We start from the raw sequence: 19884 nt of genomic DNA on the forward strand, positions 1-19884 counted from the left end.
AGAAGAGCTGAGGCAGTGTGTGGGCACAGCGTGATAGCCGCCAAGGTGGGAGGAAACGCAGCTTGTTTCCTGATTTTGTCACCTCAGCGAAAGCTCTGCCTCCCCAGCTAAATCCGATTCCCGTGTCTTAAATACCTCGGCCATTTCCCTCTCCTCCTCATTAGCCGCTCTGTACTGTCACTCAGGGACCTGAAGGGCCCAGTGGTTCAATTTTCATTGCTACTTCCACTTGAAAGTCCTAGCAGGCTCTACCCCAGGCCTCACTCTGTCATTCTTGTTATCTGCAGTTTACATTGTCACCCCCCTACCGGATATTTGTCAAGGGCAGCAAAAGTAAAATATTTCTGAAAGAAAAACACTGATCCTGTCGGAAGCCTATTTAAAGCAGGCAAGGAAGTTGGCCTTAGTCAGGCAACAGACAAACATATCTTCCCCTTAGTAGGAAACAGAGACACCGCCGGCATGTGAACTTGCAAGGTACTATAATTCACAACACACTGCTCTTAAAAAAAAAAGAAACAGCTGTTTTTCTCATCCATGAAGAAGTCTGTCCATTTTCCCCATAATGTCTTGCTTCCACATCCAGCAGTTCTAGTAAATCAATATTTAGCTAAAGCTTCTTTTCTTTTTTAATATATTATTATTTTTAAGCGTTTCCCAGACACATCCCTCTGCCCAGCAGAACTGTTTACAGACGTGTCCTTTCTTATTATATCTCCTTCAGCTATTCCCACCGCAGTCCCTTTCTTTAATAAGGGATGTCTGAGGAATCAATGAGACAAAAATAGGATAATAAAACTATGTTCGGGGGCACCTTCGCTTTCTTATTAGAGATGCTTTGCTGCGGAGCTGTTCAGAATCTGTGGTCATCAACATAAATCTAGCCTGGCATTATGTCAATATATTCATTACATAGTGAAAGAACTCAGGAAAGACCAGCTTGACCTGGTGGTTTACAAAGCATAATTTCTCATTAGAGCAAAGGAGCATTGTGGATTTTCTGGAAAGTACATCAAATTATGAAAATTATGATGTAAAGGCAAATGGGAATGGCAAGCGAATTACATTTGCAAGTCAGTAATGGAGTCAGGATTGTTGCAGTCTCCTTCAGTTCTGGGGAACAAGTGAGTAGTCAGCAATCATTCATCGTACACAATAGTGATATTACTTTGCCATTATCCATTATTCACCACTGCTGGCTTATGTGTTGGTGTATTGATGCTAAGTGCCATGTTATTTTAGACTATCCAGTTCAGTGAGGCAAACATGACACACACGGTTGCTAAAAGAGTGTGAGCTCCATCTCTGCCTGTTGTGAAACAGTGTTTCCATGAAGATTTACTTTTCAACCATATTCCAGGCCTTTTGCAGAGGTCTAATACTAAAGGACCCAAATCAGCATGTACCATGTGAGACATCCATATATTTGGATTTTTACCTAACTCTGTCAAGGTCAGGCTTCATATTGTGCCTATGAGGGTTGAACTTTAAAATACTCTTTAAGACTTTGTCTATATTAAGTCCCAATCTGAGCTTTAGAGTAATTTCTCCAGCATTGAAGATACATCTCATTGCTTGTAAGATACCACTAGGTATTCTCCAGCCTCTGTCCACCTCTAAGAGGATATGCTTATGCCCAACCATACTATATTCTAGTCTTAATTCCCAATGGTCAATTCTGTTCTGTGGTTTTGTTGTTTTGAACTGAATCTACCCCTACCCCATCTGCAGAGCAGATCTCATTTGGCTCACATGCTGTTCGATGTGTCCTAATTGTTTTGACATAAGCTTTCGCACACTGCATTAGAAGGAAGTCTACAGGAATATCTTCATACATTATTTAGGGGGGAAAAGAAAGAAGCCTCTAGCTGACATATTTTTACATATGTGAAGTAGAAGCTTATTTTTTTATTATTTTGCTACTGTTTAATGTAGTGCTTCTAATAACAAGATCTGTTGTTCTGTTTTGTGGTTTATGTGCAGTAGACAAGACAATCTGGCAGGCTGATGCATATACACACGTGCATGTGTAAAAAAACTAAAACACTTTTATTGAAAGGTATCCGTACTGCAATATGCTTTGAAATGTCTCCATTGCCTATATATATATATATATATATATATATATATATATATATATTACAATGTCTAATTAAAAAACATTCTACATTGGAAAGTTCACAGCCATTCATGTATATTAATGTTCTTTCTGTCAACTCCCTGTCATCCACAGCACGATTGAAATGTATGCCTTTCAGCAACATCATGATAAGTTTAGAGTCTGGGTTACAGTGTTTGATGGATTATGTCTACAAATTCACTGTAGTAAGTGGAAAAACGACTTGGTCCCCAAGTGTGACCCAAATCTTGGTGTTAACATATTGTAACAGTTTTACCCTTAATACTGTCACATAGGTTCTCAGCAAGAACACCTCAGAGGCATAAATACAGGCATCCTGCTCATTTATTCAGATGTCTGTCAGCACTACAGTACTATAACTTTCACAGATTGTGTCATTGCTTTGTATCAAAAGTAAGATTACAGTGTTAAACAGTAACTGGCAACCTTATGTCTCAAACACCCTACCGCTCTATGGTTCTGCTTGGTGCCCTGGGATATTCGGGCAGCAGACAGGCTATATTAGTAATAATGGGTTCATTTTTTTAAATTCTGGACAGGTCTGAAGAGAGGTTCAGGATGTATGCAGGTGTCTAGAGGTTTCCAGTTCAAATCTGGGCTGTGCCACACACTATCCTGGAGAGTGCTTAATTGGGCTCAGTGATGCTAGTCTAGCACCATTAGAAATCTCAACTCACTGGACAACAATGGAGCTAAAGAAACACATGCTGGGAGAAATAACAATATTGTCCTTGCCCTACTGTCCAACTCAGGGGTCTCAAACCCAGTTCCTGGCAGGTCCAGAGTATGTTCTTGTTTTTGTTCCAACTGGAGCACTCAATGACTTAATTATTTTATCAATTAACCATACATAACCTTATTTAAAAGTATTTTACAGAGCATGTCTTATATTATTTTGATTATTCGAATACCTGTAATATTTCATTTGCAGCCTTTGGAAATGTGTTTAATTCGTCCCTGGTACTTAAGCCATTAAAAACCCCTGGTCAAATTGGTTAATCCTCGGATGACAAGGTGTGCCATTCAGGTGTGTGTTCAGTGTGTCTGCCGGTTACTGTGTGTTCGGTTACTGTAGAGTACCTCGTATCTTCATATAGTTCCTGCTTATTTGTTTGCTGTATTTGATGGTGTGTAAATGTCCTTTGTTAGAAAGAATGAAAAGAAAATGTTGGTATTGACTATGATTTCATTATGTGTAAGCCAAACAGATATACCATGTTTTCTGTTTGTTTTTTCCCAGTAGCTTATAATGTTATTTTATAAAAATGTGGAATAACAGTTCACAAAAAAGAGGCAAATCGAACAAACTTTAAAGCAGGAAAAATAAATCCCACAAGTAACAAATCAATAGCCCTAGAAACTAGCACAGAAGTGGGAATTTAACAGATACAAGTTTACTGACTATCCTGTGGGGGATGAATCTATGTGAAAGGAAGGTAATTTTCTAGATATAGACACTCAACTCCAAAATAAAACTACCTTTGTAACTACAAAGACAAGCTTAAATAGGGTTCCCTAATTAATGTCTCATATCATATTCAATAAGTAACCTTTTAAGAGACACTCTTAAAAATGCATATATTAGAGGTAAGTGAAATACAAGGTAATAAAATCTTCCATAAAAAATGACATCTCATGATTCTTCTTGACAACAGCATGACCAACACCAATGAGTAATCGTGCAGTAAAGCTTTATAATATAATCTTTACACTTATTACCAACTGTTAAGATGACCTTGTCATGTTCAATCTACATTCAGGGGAGTGACAAAGCAAAGTAAAAAACTCATAAAAAAAAATATTAGTCGGGAAAAGCAAGAGATTGTCTAATGAATGGAAAATGATCAATATCTGAGCCTAAACTATCTTGACACCACTTAACTTCGCACATCATGAACCACAGTAAGAAGGAAACTGTTATCTAGGATTTCATTACATTTACCTTATCGGCCAACATTTCATGATGCTAAAAATCAATTTTGCTTCTATGAACTATGAAATTCAGTTAAAATAATAAAATAAAAATGTTTTATATGGTGACAACAAAGCTGAAAACATCCTGTCTAAAAACCCAAACACACATATCTATTAGAGTGTGTGTAAGATAGATAAAATAAGTCACAAGTCATCCCAGTCAGCAAAACTGACAAAGGATTCAGCTGAGAATGAAGGTTTGGCCCTTAACCTCATTGGTCACAAAGCAGGATATGAGGACCTGTAACCCCCTGGCTTTGGGATTCACTTATAAACTCCACTTTCAAAATTCCACCTGATTAAAAATACCCGAGAGCCCCACGTCCAATACATTTATAAAAGGCAATCGGATGCTGCTAGTGTGTGTCTCTTTTTGCCTCTTTTTAATCTTGACAGTCTTCTGCAACATAAAAGTGACTGATAAAGATACAAATTAATTTACGTTAAAAAAAAGGACAACTGCTGAGACTAGAGGCCTAGATGGAAAACCATGTCAATAACCTCTTTAAAGTGACACATTCCTAATAATGTTAATCTTTTAAACTCACCAACAAAGATACAGCCAGCCCTCTACTTCACTGTAAAATGGATACCCCAAAAGTCCATTTATCAGGATTTCAAACTCTTGGGTCCACATCGCAGAGTATATGTTAATGCAAGCCTCTTGAATATGAGATAAAGTGCTATCTGGGCACTGTTTATTGGGAATTGTGTCTGCCATAAATCATGCGCTCGAGAGACGGAAGTGATAACTCACCTTTCACTTTATTTTTTGTCGCAGCCGCTGGAAGCACAGGGGAAAGAGGGAGAGAGAGAGGGAGAGAAGAGACAACGATAGATTAGACAGGCTTTGACTAGGCAAAGAATGGAGAGGAATGGCATCAGTGCCGATTCCAATCTCGTACAAAAGCAGCATTCTGATCTAATTTGTTCAATTAATTCACAGATGTACTATCTTGTCCCCATGAATTGTGACAGACTGATTTTGACTTACATTCCGATGCCTGACCTTGTATATAAACTCTGCAGAAAAGTTATGTTGAAACGTCCTTCTCTTCTCTTTCAGTGGATTTTATTTATTTTAATTTCATCAAGAAGATTAGCAGGTGACATTATTTCTCTCCACATCTGGTCAGCACCAAAGCTGGGTTTAACATATAGCAAGCAGCCTCTACAAGTATTTTTATTTACCCCTGCCACTCCCCCAGATACCAGGGTAACTGTTATAGAGCAAGAATGACTAACTAACTAAATAAATAAACAGAGAAATGTAATTGTCAAAGTCTTTTTTTTAATGTGAAAACTGCTAATGGGGAGTGAGGGAGTGTAGACATTATAAGAACATAAGAAAGTGTTCAACTGAGAGGAGGCCATTTGACCCATTGTGCTCATTTGGTGTCCATTAATAACTAAGTGATCCAAGGATCCTATACAGTCTGTTTTTAAATGTTCCCAAATTGACCTATGTATATTCATTAACTTCAAGTTTAGTGCAAATATTTGCCTTTACCTTTGGAATTGGTATTGATTAGGAGTAAAGCAAATATAATTTTGCAAGGTTGCACTGATGGCTATATATTCATTCAGTTTTTAAAATCCCAAAATATAAAGTCTACTAAAAAAATAAGCTACTTTTTTCCTTGAAACATTCTAGTGCTTTGCAAAAATATTCAGACCCTTCATATGGTGTCCCATTTTGTGTAATTACAAGATGATGCATACACATTGTTTTGTAACTTAATATTTTATTCAAAATGTTAAAACTGAAGACTTTTAAGGGTAAGGCAAGTTGCAAGAAATGTCAGCAAAAACTAAAGAGAAAAATACAATTATGTTGATTACATAAGTATACCCATCAACTAAATATTTCATGGAAGCACCTTTTGCAGCGTGATTATGCAATCATGACTTTTCCATTTTTATTTCTTATTCATTATTGATTTACTTCTTATTGTTTTTGCTTTGAATGCATGGAACATGTTGTGTATATAACACATATTCATTCCTATTTAAAACTGTCATGACTGCAAGCTTTTAAGAAACAGAATCTGAAAAATGTGAGGATCTGAATACTTTTGCAAGGCACTGCATATCTTATATATATACATATAGTCCAGAACAAATGTGTTCTATCTGTAGATCAAGGCCACAGAATAAAGTCTATGTCAGCCGCCACACAGCATACAGCAGTAAACGAATAGACAGTAACACTGAGAATGCACTATATTTGACACTGGTTGAACTTCTACCTCTGTTTACATAAACTTTATTAATCTCTGACTTCATCACTTGTTCCTAATCTAATAGTGTTGACCAAAGTCACAATGTGCAATAAGAATGTAATCTTCTGAGAGCTTTTTAACTCTTGTTAGAGGCAAACCAATGTATTAATTAGACGCTCTCAGCACACACAGTACATTAACCCTTCCAGGAACCTTAACCATGCTCTTTATTAATTTTTTCCATGTCAAAACAAGCAAAGAAAATGAACATATGTGTATGTGTATACCTGCATTATGCTACACAGTATTTATGTTTTGCATTTATTTTGTGTAGCCCCAATTATGTTGCTAAATATGATTTGCTATGGACAGACGTCGGACGTCAATAAATGCAAACGTGACCAGCAGTTTTCCTCAAGTAATAACTGCATTTTTAGGAAATAATTGACTTTCTTGATCCGCCTGCTCTCCTGCTGTTTGTAGATGACACATAACCCAGAGCATAATATATGTGCTGAAGCCTGCTCTAGACCTTACAGAAGATACTGCCAACTTTGTTTTAGTTTAAATAGACCCCCCAGTCTCTCGGTTTCAGTGTGGCTCTTGACCTTCAATTAGATGTGTTTCCCAGTCTAAGGTTTCCAGGGCTACAGCTCTATACTGTAAGCCTGAATGCATTTATATTTCTGGCAGCCCCTTTCTGCTCCGAAGCAACAGCCATGGGACTTAACTGCATGTGTTGGTCCCCATGGTGATTTGTTTAACCTACCATCATGTGTCTGCTACATATTGCAGAGCAGATAAAAATCCAGACTGCCCCAGAGCAGTCAGATCCTGCACTCTCAACCTTTTCTTAAACAAGAACTCTGCAGCGCTCCTGAAGCTGCCTCCCTTCCAGCCGATATTAGCCAGTAATGAAAGGAAATGTTTTTCCTTCAAAAACCAAAAAATCTAAAACTCACAGCCCAGCCTTCAGCTTTGTTTTGGGTTTTATTTGAAAGCACCATGGAGGAAGTATTAGCCATGAGGTGGCAAAGGTAAACAGGCCAGGCTCACACATCTGTTCCATCACAGGAGAAAAAGGAGGGAGAATATATTTTTCTTGTGGAAAACCCAGACAGGAACTGTCAGCTTGGCTTGGGCCGACTGACGCTCCTGTTGCCAATACAGTTAAAACAAGTTATGTAGCCTTGAGAGAGCATAACTTGACTTACCAGTGATCAATTCCAATGCAACAGTGTTCAGTTACATTAGTGCTCAAGTGGGTGCTACAATGAGTCTCACTGGTCCAGATCTGAGACAACAATTGATCTTTATAAATTAACAGCACCTATGCAGACTACAGTCTATGAAAAATATGGACAACATCCACCATGCCTGTGACCCATGAAGTGGGATGCTTTCACTGGCTAAATTGTGTCTTATAGAAGAGTTGAAAGACACCTTATTATTCACCAGTAAAATTATTCTGCACCTCAGTGCTGATTGAGATGGCACTGCAGGCCTGCTTCCAGTGTTCCTCAGTTCCCCTGATAGCGGTTGGTGACAAAGCCTTCAGTCACTAAGCCGGGTTTTCAGTTATCATAGATTTATTACCCAAAAGAACCTTATTCCTGGTTTGCTTTTGTTTTTCAAACCATAATGAAAATAAAATGCAAATTATTATTATTTTTTTTTTTCCCAGAAATCCACTTGACCACACAACTTTCAACATTTTGAAAATGAAAGACAATATACCTCAGTGTATTAATGTCCATACTCCAATTCTTTATTTATTGACATGTTTATTTATTAATTTATTAAAGGTTGAAGTCAAGAGTGCTCTTTAGCTGGTATTTCAGAATCAGAAATAGAATAAGTGTGTTGTTGCTTGTGACCCTTGCCTGGCTTCTGCTGCAATTTTATCATTTTAGGTATAATTAAAATTGAGGCCAATCACTTTTGTAGAAGAGGTCAAAGACCACACTAGGGCTCTTCCTACTCACCCACCCATATTACAAGATGTTTCTGAACTATTAATTATGATAACCTTCAAACGTCTACTTCAAAAAACAAACAAACTGTCCGGATTTTAACTACTGTATGGAAAGAAAAGTTACAGGTATATTAGTACCACAGCTGTAGCAAAACATGAGAAAGGAGAATGGTTAATTTATTGGAGCCCTGCTAAATACATTACTAGACCTCTATAAGAAAGAGTAATGCTGCTATACTATACAATACAAGACTCTACAATAACTTGAACACCTATTTGTCTCTCATCGACAGCACCATGCTAGACAATAGGTTTCCTAGACATTAGAGTTAAACACTGAACCTTAAAACATACAAGGGACATAAATTTCACTAAAGATGTACACTCACCTAAAGGATTATTAGGAACACCATACTAATACTGTGTTTGACCCCCTTTCGCCTTCAGAACTGCCTTAATTCTACGTGGCATTGATTCAACAAGGTGCTGAAAACATTCTTTAGAAATGTTGGCCCATATTGATAGGATAGCATCTTGCAGTTGATGGAGGTTTGTGGGATGCACATCCAGGGCACGAAGCTCCCGTTCCACCACATCCCAAAGATGCTCTATTGGGTTGAGATCTGGTGACTGTGGGGGCCAGTTTAGTACAGTGAACTCATTGTCATGTTCAAGAAACCAATTTGAAATGATTCGACCTTTGTGACATGGTGCATTATCCTGCTGGAAGTAGCCATCAGAGGATGGGTACATGGTGGTCATAAAGGGATGGACATGGTCAGAAACAATGCTCAGGTAGGCCGTGGCATTTAAACGATGCCCAATTGGCACTAAGGGGCCTAAAGTGTGCCAAGAAAACATCCCCCACACCATTACACCACCACCACCAGCCTGCACAGTGGTAACAAGGCATGATGGATCCATGTTCTCATTCTGTTTACGCCAAATTCTGACTCTACCATCTGAATGTCTCAACAGAAATCGAGACTCATCAGACCAGGCAACATTTTTCCAGTCTTCAACTGTCCAATTTTGGTGAGCTTGTGCAAATTGTAGCCTCTTTTTCCTATTTGTAGTGGAGATGAGTGGTACCCGGTGGGGTCTTCTGATGTTGTAGCCCATCCGCCTCAAGGTTGTACGTGTTGTGGCTTCAAAAATGCTTTGCTGCATACCTCGGTTGTAACGAGTGGTTATTTCAGTCAAAGTTGTTCTTCTATCAGCTTGAATCAGTCGGCCCATTCTCCTCTGACCTCTAGCATCAACAAGGCATTTTCGCCCACAGGACTGCCGCATACTGGATGTTTTTCCCTTTTCACACCATTCTTTGTAAACCCTAGAATTGGTTGTGCGTGAAAATCCCAGTAACTGAGCAGATTGTGAAATACTCAGACCAGCCCGTCTGGCACCAACAACCATGCCACGCTCAAAATGTCTTAAATCACCTTTCTTTCCCATTCAGACATTCAGTTTGGAGTTCAGGAGATTGTCTTGACCAGGACCACACCCCTAAATGCATTGAAGCAACTGCCATGTGATTGGTTGGTTAGATAATTGCATTAATGAGAAATTGAACAGGTGTTTCTAATAATCCTTTAGGTGAGTGTATATTGGTTGAGTTAAGAAAACTGTCAGAATGCAAAACCTAAATGAAAAATACAATGAACGGGCCATAATTGAAGAAAGCATATGATTGCTGGCTTCCATTTTCACCATCCCCCAAGTCAAGAGGGAGCGTGGAAAAGCAAAGTGAATGTCTCTGTGTGCTCTAAGTGACATGGCATGATATATGTCATCCTGAGAACTTAGTAGTGTCCCTTCACCTGTGGCTAGTAATGTAAATAATTCAGTGCTCCTGCATAATTGATGGCATTTTGAGATGTGTGAGAGAGAGAGCATTTCTTGAACTCGTTGGAGTAAAAAATAGAAAGATGCAACATAGAATTACACCTAACAGAGAGATGGATTTTGGCTCCATTTATTTTAGCTGGATCTGCTGCTCAGTCCTTTTCCAAAATTAATTTATAGACAATATAATAATTACTGTAATAAAAATAGTACATGTGTGCAAATAGAGAAGTATTTAAAAATACATATGGCCTGAGGGATAATAGAAGTCTACAGGGCTTAGGAACAAGAGTGTGAAAGCAAAATGCTCAATAATAAACTTGCACCCAAAAAAATCACACACATACACACAAACAAAATATACTTTCTCTCTCTCTCACTGCTTCCCCATATCATTTCTTTGCATGAAAACTGCCCTTATTTATCAGCAGATCAACTCCCCTGAATCAAAATGAGAAGATCCAACATGGCATTGCATGAATGCTTTTGATAGGGTTTGATTGGTTATTCTGTTTGTTTTTGTTTTCAGCGAATAAACACTAACCACCTACTTGTAAAGCACACCAAGTGAACCAATATATGTAAGAAAAAAAACAAATTATAGCTAAGAATAAGGACACACATGCTCTGTATTATTTTAATTAGAAATGGCTAAATAGGTTTTGTTTTATATCCTTCTTATTTGGAATCATTAGCTAATCAATGTGTTCACTGCTATGACTCATTCGAAGAGAGAAAGGAAAGCTTCAACATCTGTTGAAATGCACACATTTAAGAGACTTCTTTCTTTAGCCCACTGTGAGAAGTAAGGAAGATATATCAAATTCAGTAACAACAGACAAGACGAAGACAAAGGCTCAAATATCTGAATATTGGAATACTTGGGTGGACAATAGAATCTTGTAAATGACCAAAGTAAATGGAAGAGTCAGGCACTTAGCAGGCAAGTGCACAACACAAACTGCAGAGTAAAGGCATTGTAGCTACGATTAAACCAGCTCTCTCAAATTACTCCACAGCTTCGTAGACTAGCAAGCTGAGGGAACCCTGACCTGCTTTGAGTTCACCCAATCTCAGGAGCGCTTGGCCAACTGTGCCAATTGTATGCAGAATCCAAGTGGCAGCCAGTTATAGCCTTGATACGCACTAGTGAATGGCTTGCATACTACTGTATTTTTAAGTTTTAAATGTTTTAATCCATGCCCGAGTGAAGGCTGTCTTCACTGGCAGGTACACAGGAGGAAGTAAAGTTTGGAAATAACTGAATGACCAATAACTGACTTGGTGGAGATTATATGTAACACAGATTTTCCAGGAATTCATTGGCTCCACAAAATGTGCCCTTCAACACAATTTAATTTCAAAACCATTGGTTAAGGGAAGCAATGTAAGTGAGACTGTTTGATTATTAATTCTCCTTTCCTGCGCAAGGTCTGCCACAATGAGATGGAAATTTGAAACCATATTACATTTCAGGAGATTTCAGATCTCATGCATAGAATTAATCAGAAGGAGAGGATATAAAGGCATTAAATGCTCATAATGACGTGACATCACCAAGCCAATGGGAATAAGGGACACGTTGTAGGGGAAATGATTCATCACCTCTTCCCCTAAACAGATATTAAAAAAAGTGTAATATTATTATTTAATATATATACAGTGAGGGGAAAAAGTATTTGATCCCCTGCTGATTTTGTACATTTGCCCACTGACAAAGAAATGATCAGTCTATAATTTTTATGGTAGGTGTATTTTAACAGTGAGAGACAGAATAACAACAACAAAATCCAGAAAAACGCATTTCAAAATAGTTATAAATTGATTTGCATGTTAATGAGGGAAATAAGTATTTGATCCCCTATCAATCAGCAAGATTTCTGGCTCCCAGGTGTCTTTTATACAGGTAACAAGCTGAGATTAGGAGCACTCTCTTAAAGGGAGTGCTGCTAATCTCAGCTCGTTACCTGTATAAAAGACACCTGGGAGCCAGAAGCAATCAATCAATCAGATTCCAAACTCTCCACCATGGCCAAGACCAAAGAGCTGTCCAAGGATGTCAGGGACAAGATTGTAGACCTACACAAGGCTGGAATGGGCTACAAGACCATCGCCAAGCACCTTGGTGAGAAGGTGACAACAGTTGGTGCGATTATTTGCAAATGGAAGAAACACAAAATAACTGTCAATCTCCCTCGGTCTGGGGCTCCATGCAAGATCTCACCTCGTGGAGTTTCAATGATCATGAGAACGGTGAGGAATCAGCCCAGAACTACACGGGAGGATCTTGTTAATGATCTCAAGGCAGCTGGGACCATAGTCACCAAGAAAACAATTGGTAACACAATACGCCGTGAAGGACTGAAATCCTGTAGCGCCCGCAAGGTCCCCCTGCTCAAGAAAGCACATGTACAGGCCCGTCTGAAGTTTGCCAATGAACATCTGAATGATTCAGAGGAGAACTGGGTGAAAGTGTTGTGGTCAGATGAGACCAAAATCGAGCTCTTTGGCATCAACTCAACTCGCCGTGTTTGGAGGAGGAGGAATGACCCCAAGAACACCATCCCGACCGTCAAACATGGAGGTGGAAACATTATGCTTTGGGGGTGTTTTTCTGCTAAGGGGACAGGACAACTGCACCGCATCAAAGGGACGATGGACGGGGCCATGTACCGTCAAATCTTGGGTGAGAACCTCCTTCCCTCAGCCAGGGCATTGAAAATGGGTCGTGGATGGGTATTCCAGCATGACAATGACCCAAAACACACAGCCAAGGCAACAAAGGAGTGGCTCAAGAAGAAGCACATTAAGGTCCTAGAGTGGCCTAGCCAGTCTCCAGACCATAATCCCATAGAAAATCAGTGGAGGGAGCTGAAGGTTCGAGTTTCCAAACGTCAGCCTCAAAACCTTAATGACTTGGAGAGGATCTGCAAAGAGGAGTGGGACAAAATCCCTCCTGAGATGTGTGCAAACCTGGTGGCCAACTACAAGAAACATCTGACCTCTGTGATTGCCAACAAGGGTTTTGCCACCAAGTACTAAGTCGAAGGGGTCAAATACTTATTTCCCTCATTAACATGCAAATCAATTTATAACTTTTTTGAAATGTGTTTTTCAGGATTTGTTTGTTGTTATTCTGTCTCTCACTGTTAAAATACACCTACCATTAAAATTATAGACTGATCATTTCTTTGTCAGTGGGCAAACGTACAAAATCAGCAGGGGATCAAATACTTTTTTCCTTCACTGTATAATATGTTTTCTGATACTGTTCTGTTTGCACTGAGGAGCATTATTTGGATTCTATCAGCATACACTGGAGATGTTTCTGCATGGGGATTGATTTGAAATTTTGTGTTCAGATAATAATCGTTGTCCCAGTTTTTAACTAAATACATAACACTCCCTGTTATAGTGTGGCATGACATGACTAATGATTGTATACTTCAGGGGAAATAAAACACCAAACAAACAAAAAAACACACCAGAGCAGAGCAACGGCAATGTTGAGAACTTTGATGATTTCTGTCAGTCGTGTATTTATCAATAAAGGCATTCAATTATGAAAGACAAAAACATCTTGTATGTGGGGACTTTTTGAAAAAGTTACTTTAGGATTGTTACATTTGATCACAAATGACCTTCACTGAAGAATGCTTTATAGCATCTGTACAGTGTTTATATAGTTGTATATGCAAACATGCATTGTAGTGTTATGCCTTTTAATATATCTCTGTGCAGGTTGCTGCCTTTGAAATTATGTACCATTTGATTGAAATCACAACACTTTTTTTGCATTCAATCATATGTATTCATTCAAGTCTTGGCAGTTGAACCCCAGATCATAATATCTGCTACCAGCACAAAGGGTGACACAGTATATGATAAATGTAAGTGTTCTGTTCTTAAGAGGCGAACTCTTACTTTGGAGAAAATCAAATCAAAGTAAAAATCATTAAAACATAAAAATACTCTGGGATCAAAGATGCAGTGTTCTTTAACAGAACAATGGTAAAGTTGCTGATATTTACAGATGGTGTCTGCTTTGAAATCATGTGTGCCTATAATACATAGACATACACTCACCTAAAGGATTATTAGGAACACCATACTAATACTGTGTTTGACCCCCTTTCGCCTTCAGAACTGCCTTAATTCTACGTGGCATTGATTCAACAAGGTGCTGAAAGCATTCTTTAGAAATGTTGGCCCATATTGATAGGATAGCATCTTGCAGTTGATGGAGATTTGTGGGATGCACATCCAGGGCACGAAGCTCCCGTTCCACCACATCCCAAAGATGCTCTATTGGGTTGAGATCTGGTGACTGTGGGGGCCAGTTTAGTACAGTGAACTCAATGTCATGTTCAAGAAACCAATTTGAAATGATTCGACCTTTGTGACATGGTGCATTATCCTGCTGGAAGTAGCCATCAGAGGATGGGTACATGGTGGTCATAAAGGGATGGACATGGTCAGAAACAATGCTCAGGTAGGCCGTGGCATTTAAACGATGCCCAATTGGCACTAAGGGGCCTAAAGTGTGCCAAGAAAACATCCCCCACACCATTACACCACCACCACCAGCCTGCACAGTGGTAACAAGGCATGATGGATCCATGTTCTCATTCTGTTTACGCCAAATTCTGACTCTACCATCTGAATGTCTCAACAGAAATCGAGACTCATCAGACCAGGCAACATTTTTCCAGTCTTCAACTGTCCAATTTTGGTGAGCTTGTGCAAATTGGAGCCTCTTTTTCCTATTTTTAGTGGAGATGAGTGGTACCCGGTGGGGTCTTCTGCTGTTGTAGCCCATCCGCCTCAAGGTTGTACGTGTTGTGGCTTCACAAATGCTTTGCTGCATACCTCGGTTGTAACGAGTGGTTATTTCAGTCAAAGTTGCTCTTCTATCAGCTTGAATCAGTCGGCCCATTCTCCTCTGACCACTAGCATCAACAAGGCATTTTCGCCCACAGGACTGCCGCATACTGGATGTTTTTCCCTTTTCACACCATTCTTTGTAAACCCTAGAAATGGTTGTGCGTGAAAATCCCAGTAACTGAGCAGATTGTGAAATACTCAGACCGGCTCGTCTGGCACCAACAACCATGCCTGCTCAAAATTGCTTAAATCACCTTTCTTTCCCATTCAGACATTCAGTTTGGAGTTCAGGAGATTGTCTTGACCAGGACCACATCCCTAAATGCATTGAAGCAACTGCCATGTGATTGGTTGGTTAGATAATTGCATTAATGAGAAATTGAACAGGTGTTCCTAATAATCCTTTAGGTGAGTGTATATGTTCTGTAAAATGATCCCTCTGATAATTGCTGTATATTCATGCGGCAGATAATGCAATTTCTAACCGAGGTGGCATAGACACAGAAAGCAATGAAGGGCATCATCTGAGCATTAAATTCCTGTTACAATCATTGTGCATTATGTTCAAGGAAGGAGCCCAATTACTTTCAACAAGTAAATAAATGGAAACATGCGTGGTCCATTGGATTACTACAAAGTGTTGCAATTCAAACTTGGAAATTAATAAAAAGCAAAAGCAAACACAGTACTGCAGGAGAAATGGGTAAGGTAGAGATCATGCAGCAGTGATGTAGACATTTAACTTTCTAGTTCAAGGGTTTACATGTTCAAAGCACTATTTGCTTTTCAAAGATATTACCATAGGGCCATTTCATTGAAAACTCTTACTCTCTTTGAGTCTTTAATTGTGTATCAGATATCATCTAGACAAACATAAAGCTGTTTTCCTCTAACACACAAATACACACTAATTAGCATAATACCCCAACAGGATATTTAAAAAAAATGCTTCTCACTACGTTCCAGAAGGACCAGATCGTTCTTAGGATAATATGCAACAGGTGCTGTAGGTTAAATGCTCTAATAATTGGAAGTTTGCCTCAGAAATGTTGACTGATTGTGTGTTATATACCCACATCATTTGCAGTCACTGTGTTGTGTGTGGAGTGTCATCCTTTTTTCCTGTATGCTGGGTTGTGACAGTCCATTTCATTCTGCTATTTTCTGGAGCTTGGAGCTGTGCGTTTTCCTCCCACTGTAACATCTTTGTTCCCAATGAGGGACTACTCTGTTGTGTATTTTCATTCAATCTTAATTTCATGTGCATGAGCTAGAAATCTCATTATAATATTGCTTTCTGGCACTTACCCTTGATTTATAAATGTTGGGTGCCTTCTAGGTTCGTTTGTGCTCTCGTTTGTTGCATGTTTTACCAGAGCCGTGCCTGTCTCTGCCTGTTCAGAGGATGGCGGTGTTGCGAATTAGAACATTTCAAGGGTGTTCATTTGCTTTAAAATAAAGCGCCTTACCAGCTACGAACAGCATGTTTTACACAGTTGAAACGACTGGAGCGAGTAATTACGTGGGTGTGCAGTACTTTAGTGGTAAGGCAAGAAAACCAAATTGCTCATTTCCATTTAAAAGACATGAATTCATTTCCGTTTGGTTGAGTGTTTCCCTATTTCAGAAAAGCAGACCTCCACAGTGGTAGTTCAACAGTGTATTGTACACAGCAGCGTTGTCCATTGGGGTGCACTGTGAAAAAGAGGTAGAATAAAATAAAATGGGGGATGCCGTGCCCCTTGACATGCCCCTTGACAAGGGAGAAGGCATTGTTCAGACACAACAGCTTGTCATAGATTATATGTATACAATACAATATATTTCATGACTGAGTAGAGTGTCCTTTTGGGAACTACAACCTTGGTTTCCAGCACTTGATGCCTCTTAAAAGGAGGAGGTCATAGAAATGAGATTATTCAAACTGTTGAATTCATTGAATTGAAAGGAAGCAAATGTGACATTGTAGCTGTGGAGCAGCCAGCAGACTGTCTCTGATCACAAAAATGTGTCTGTAACATCTATATATAGATTTCTGCAAAATGTATGTTTTATACCCTAAGATAAATAAATAATCATAAGAAAAATAACTAAATAAATGTTTTAAAGCATTTATAATGATCCAATGCATTCAGAAAAAACATTATTAAAAACAACATACACAAAATGAACTGTGGAAACTCACAAATCACCTATGTAGAGTGCTTAGATGTTTGGGGGAAAATATAAAATATTGCTGTACATATCAAGTGGTTGCCAATGACCCATGTGACAGCGTCTACTTGTCAGCTGCTACAGTGAGAATCTGCCAAATTTGGAAAAAATCTTCCAAAACTTCAGAGAACAATTAAAACAGAGATCAAAATCGACACTGACATACAAAAGCAATCATATCTCAGCAGTGGGAGCTCCTTCCCACTTTGTGTAATTTATGCTTACTAGCCATTCCACTGAATTAAGATCTCCAATAGTGGTGATTACTATTTTGAGACGCTGATGCTATGTGGACTATTGAGATAATGACAGCATCCCAGCCAAGCTGTAACACAAGCAGCTGTAAATCTGGAAAACAGCACCGATGATGCTATACATATTGGAATTTCTGAAATGAGCCAGTTCATCAGTGAATAGTGGCTGTCTTTATGTGCAGTCATCACAATCGGACTCGAGCTCATTACTTATGTCTCCTGCACTCTCTTTTGCATCCTGTCTTTTTGTGATCCTGATTATCAAAAGGTGGAATGCCTGCTTAGTGTAGGAATTACACTTCAAATGTCCTAGGTCATCCTTCTTTGAGTAAGGACTGCTCCCAGGAGAGGGGGGACCTGTCAGCCGTTGCTTAGATTCTGCTTTATCTTACTGTACATCTGCAAGACGGTGTGTATTTCTATCCCTCAGTGAGACTCAAACTAACATTTATCAAGAAAGTCAGCATCTTTTTGAAATGTTAACCAGTATGAGACATGGCTTTCAATATTATTTTTTAATAATAAGAGGAGCTTGCATTTATACAGTGAATTTCATTTCATTTCATTTCCCAAAGGATCTGAAAAGCACTTTACAGGTAGGACAGGACTCTCACTTCATCCACCACTTGAAGTGCTACTCCCTCTGGGGCAATGTGCGCTGTCCATTTAGTACCAGTGTATCATTGTCCAGTGTTTCAACATCAGCTTACCCAAAAGTGAAGCTAAAATAAGTTTTACACATTGATACAGGAATTCCTTTTTTCAACCTATAGACCAAATGCTCATGGTGTCTCTCTGGCACACTTCAGGTGAAAGCAGAACATAGATTATAATCTCATTTCTATGACCTCCTCCTTTTAAGAGGCATCAAGTGCTGGAAACCAAGGTTGTAGTTGTAGCAGAACATATCAAATATCAGAACAGCACCATATTAAAGAAATGCAAATTGCCAACAAAGCACTTCCTTTAGACAAGAAGGGACCTGGTTGTGTGATGTTTTCATTGATTTCTTCCTTCTCAAGATCCATTGTCATTACTGCAGTTTAGAGCAGAGGTAGAACTTGCCACAGGCGGCAATAAGAGGTAAATATGTCAAGGCTTCAAAAGCTAGGCTTCATGGAGGAACCATGACAGGTTGACACATACATAAAAAAAAGCACTTGCAGGGGGGAAAGACAGACAGGAGTTATCTCCTGTGACGTGCACTGGAGTGCTTGACAAGCATGAAATATGAGAGAGCACCTTCTCATATTTACCATTCGCAACAACGTTTAACAATGAATTAAAAACAATATAAGAAGTGTGGATTCATTTCTAAGTTGGATTTGTTATACTGTATAGCAAAAAAAAGCTCTTATTAAACTCAAGCGCTCAAAAAAGATCAAATGTCAATGGCACTAACTACTAGCGAACAGGCATCAACAGACCTCATTCTCACTCTTCTGCCAGTGCACCTGAGTTCAATCCTGAGTTCTCACTGCAGCTGAATCTAGGGCCTGTGACAAGAGGAAAAGTTGTAACAAAGTTAATCTTCGTAGGATTTCCTGGGAAAAGAAACTAAGATTCTTGAGCATTAAATGCTGACAGCCAAAGGGCAGTTGGACTAATGTAGTCTGACTTTATTTAAAAGTAACTTATGGACACTATTGCACTCCAGTTCACTGCATTAGCATAAATCTCTAACCTGAGACACTTTCCAGCCACTGCCAACTAAACTGCAGAGACAACTGCAAATAATGGAATAACAGAAAAGGTGTGGGGGACATTACATTTGTGTAACAATTCGGTGACATACCCGCTTAAGAAACACACACAAAACGCCAAATGGATATGCAATCAAAGTGGAGGATGAACAATCTTCAGAGGATAGTCTTCCCAGACCCACCTAGGTCACAGCTTTTATAATACTTAGAACATGGAATCCTTCCAGAGCTGTTTTTTTCCCCTATGAGATTCTAGTAACTCCATGACCTTCTGAAATATATCCCCGTAATCCCTTTTAAATCCATATAATCTGTAATCTTTACAGCCATGGAGACAGTGATGTTCAGATGTACCATTTTCCTCTGATCTCCTGTGATAATACACTATAGAAATGGGGAAACCAAAGAGTTTCTTCAGTAGGCCACCATAAAACAGCATTCCTCCATTCACTCCCAGGTTTACAGCAAAGCCTTCTAAACTAAACACAACAATTTTCTTTAATAATTATTTCCATTTAGTGTCAAATACACCCATAATTAAGGAAATAGTTTGTCTGTCCCTAAACAGCATCACAACCCCAACAGTCAGGTCAAAAAATAGTTTGTCACTGTTCAGTGTCCCTAAAACGTGTCCCTTAAGGATGCATTTCTAAGAGTGTTATGGCAACCAGAA

The 19884-nt window shown here is 39.0% G+C and overlaps 1 protein-coding gene across 3 annotated transcripts in view; it reads right to left on the reverse strand.

The window, feature by feature from the left end:
• Nucleotides 1–19884, reverse strand: part of LOC136746953 (cell adhesion molecule 2) — a 584452-nt gene that overhangs the window by 165612 nt on the left and 398956 nt on the right. For all 3 annotated transcript variants that reach the window (XM_066699859.1, XM_066699862.1, XM_066699860.1), the window contains exon 2: nucleotides 4872–4898. In XM_066699859.1, the coding sequence (XP_066555956.1) occupies nucleotides 4872–4898 (27 nt within the window). The remainder of the gene's footprint in view (nucleotides 1–4871; nucleotides 4899–19884) is intronic.

Source organism: Amia ocellicauda, chromosome 3 (genome assembly GCF_036373705.1).
Source record: "Amia ocellicauda isolate fAmiCal2 chromosome 3, fAmiCal2.hap1, whole genome shotgun sequence".
Classification (NCBI taxonomy): Eukaryota; Metazoa; Chordata; class Actinopteri; order Amiiformes; family Amiidae; genus Amia; species Amia ocellicauda.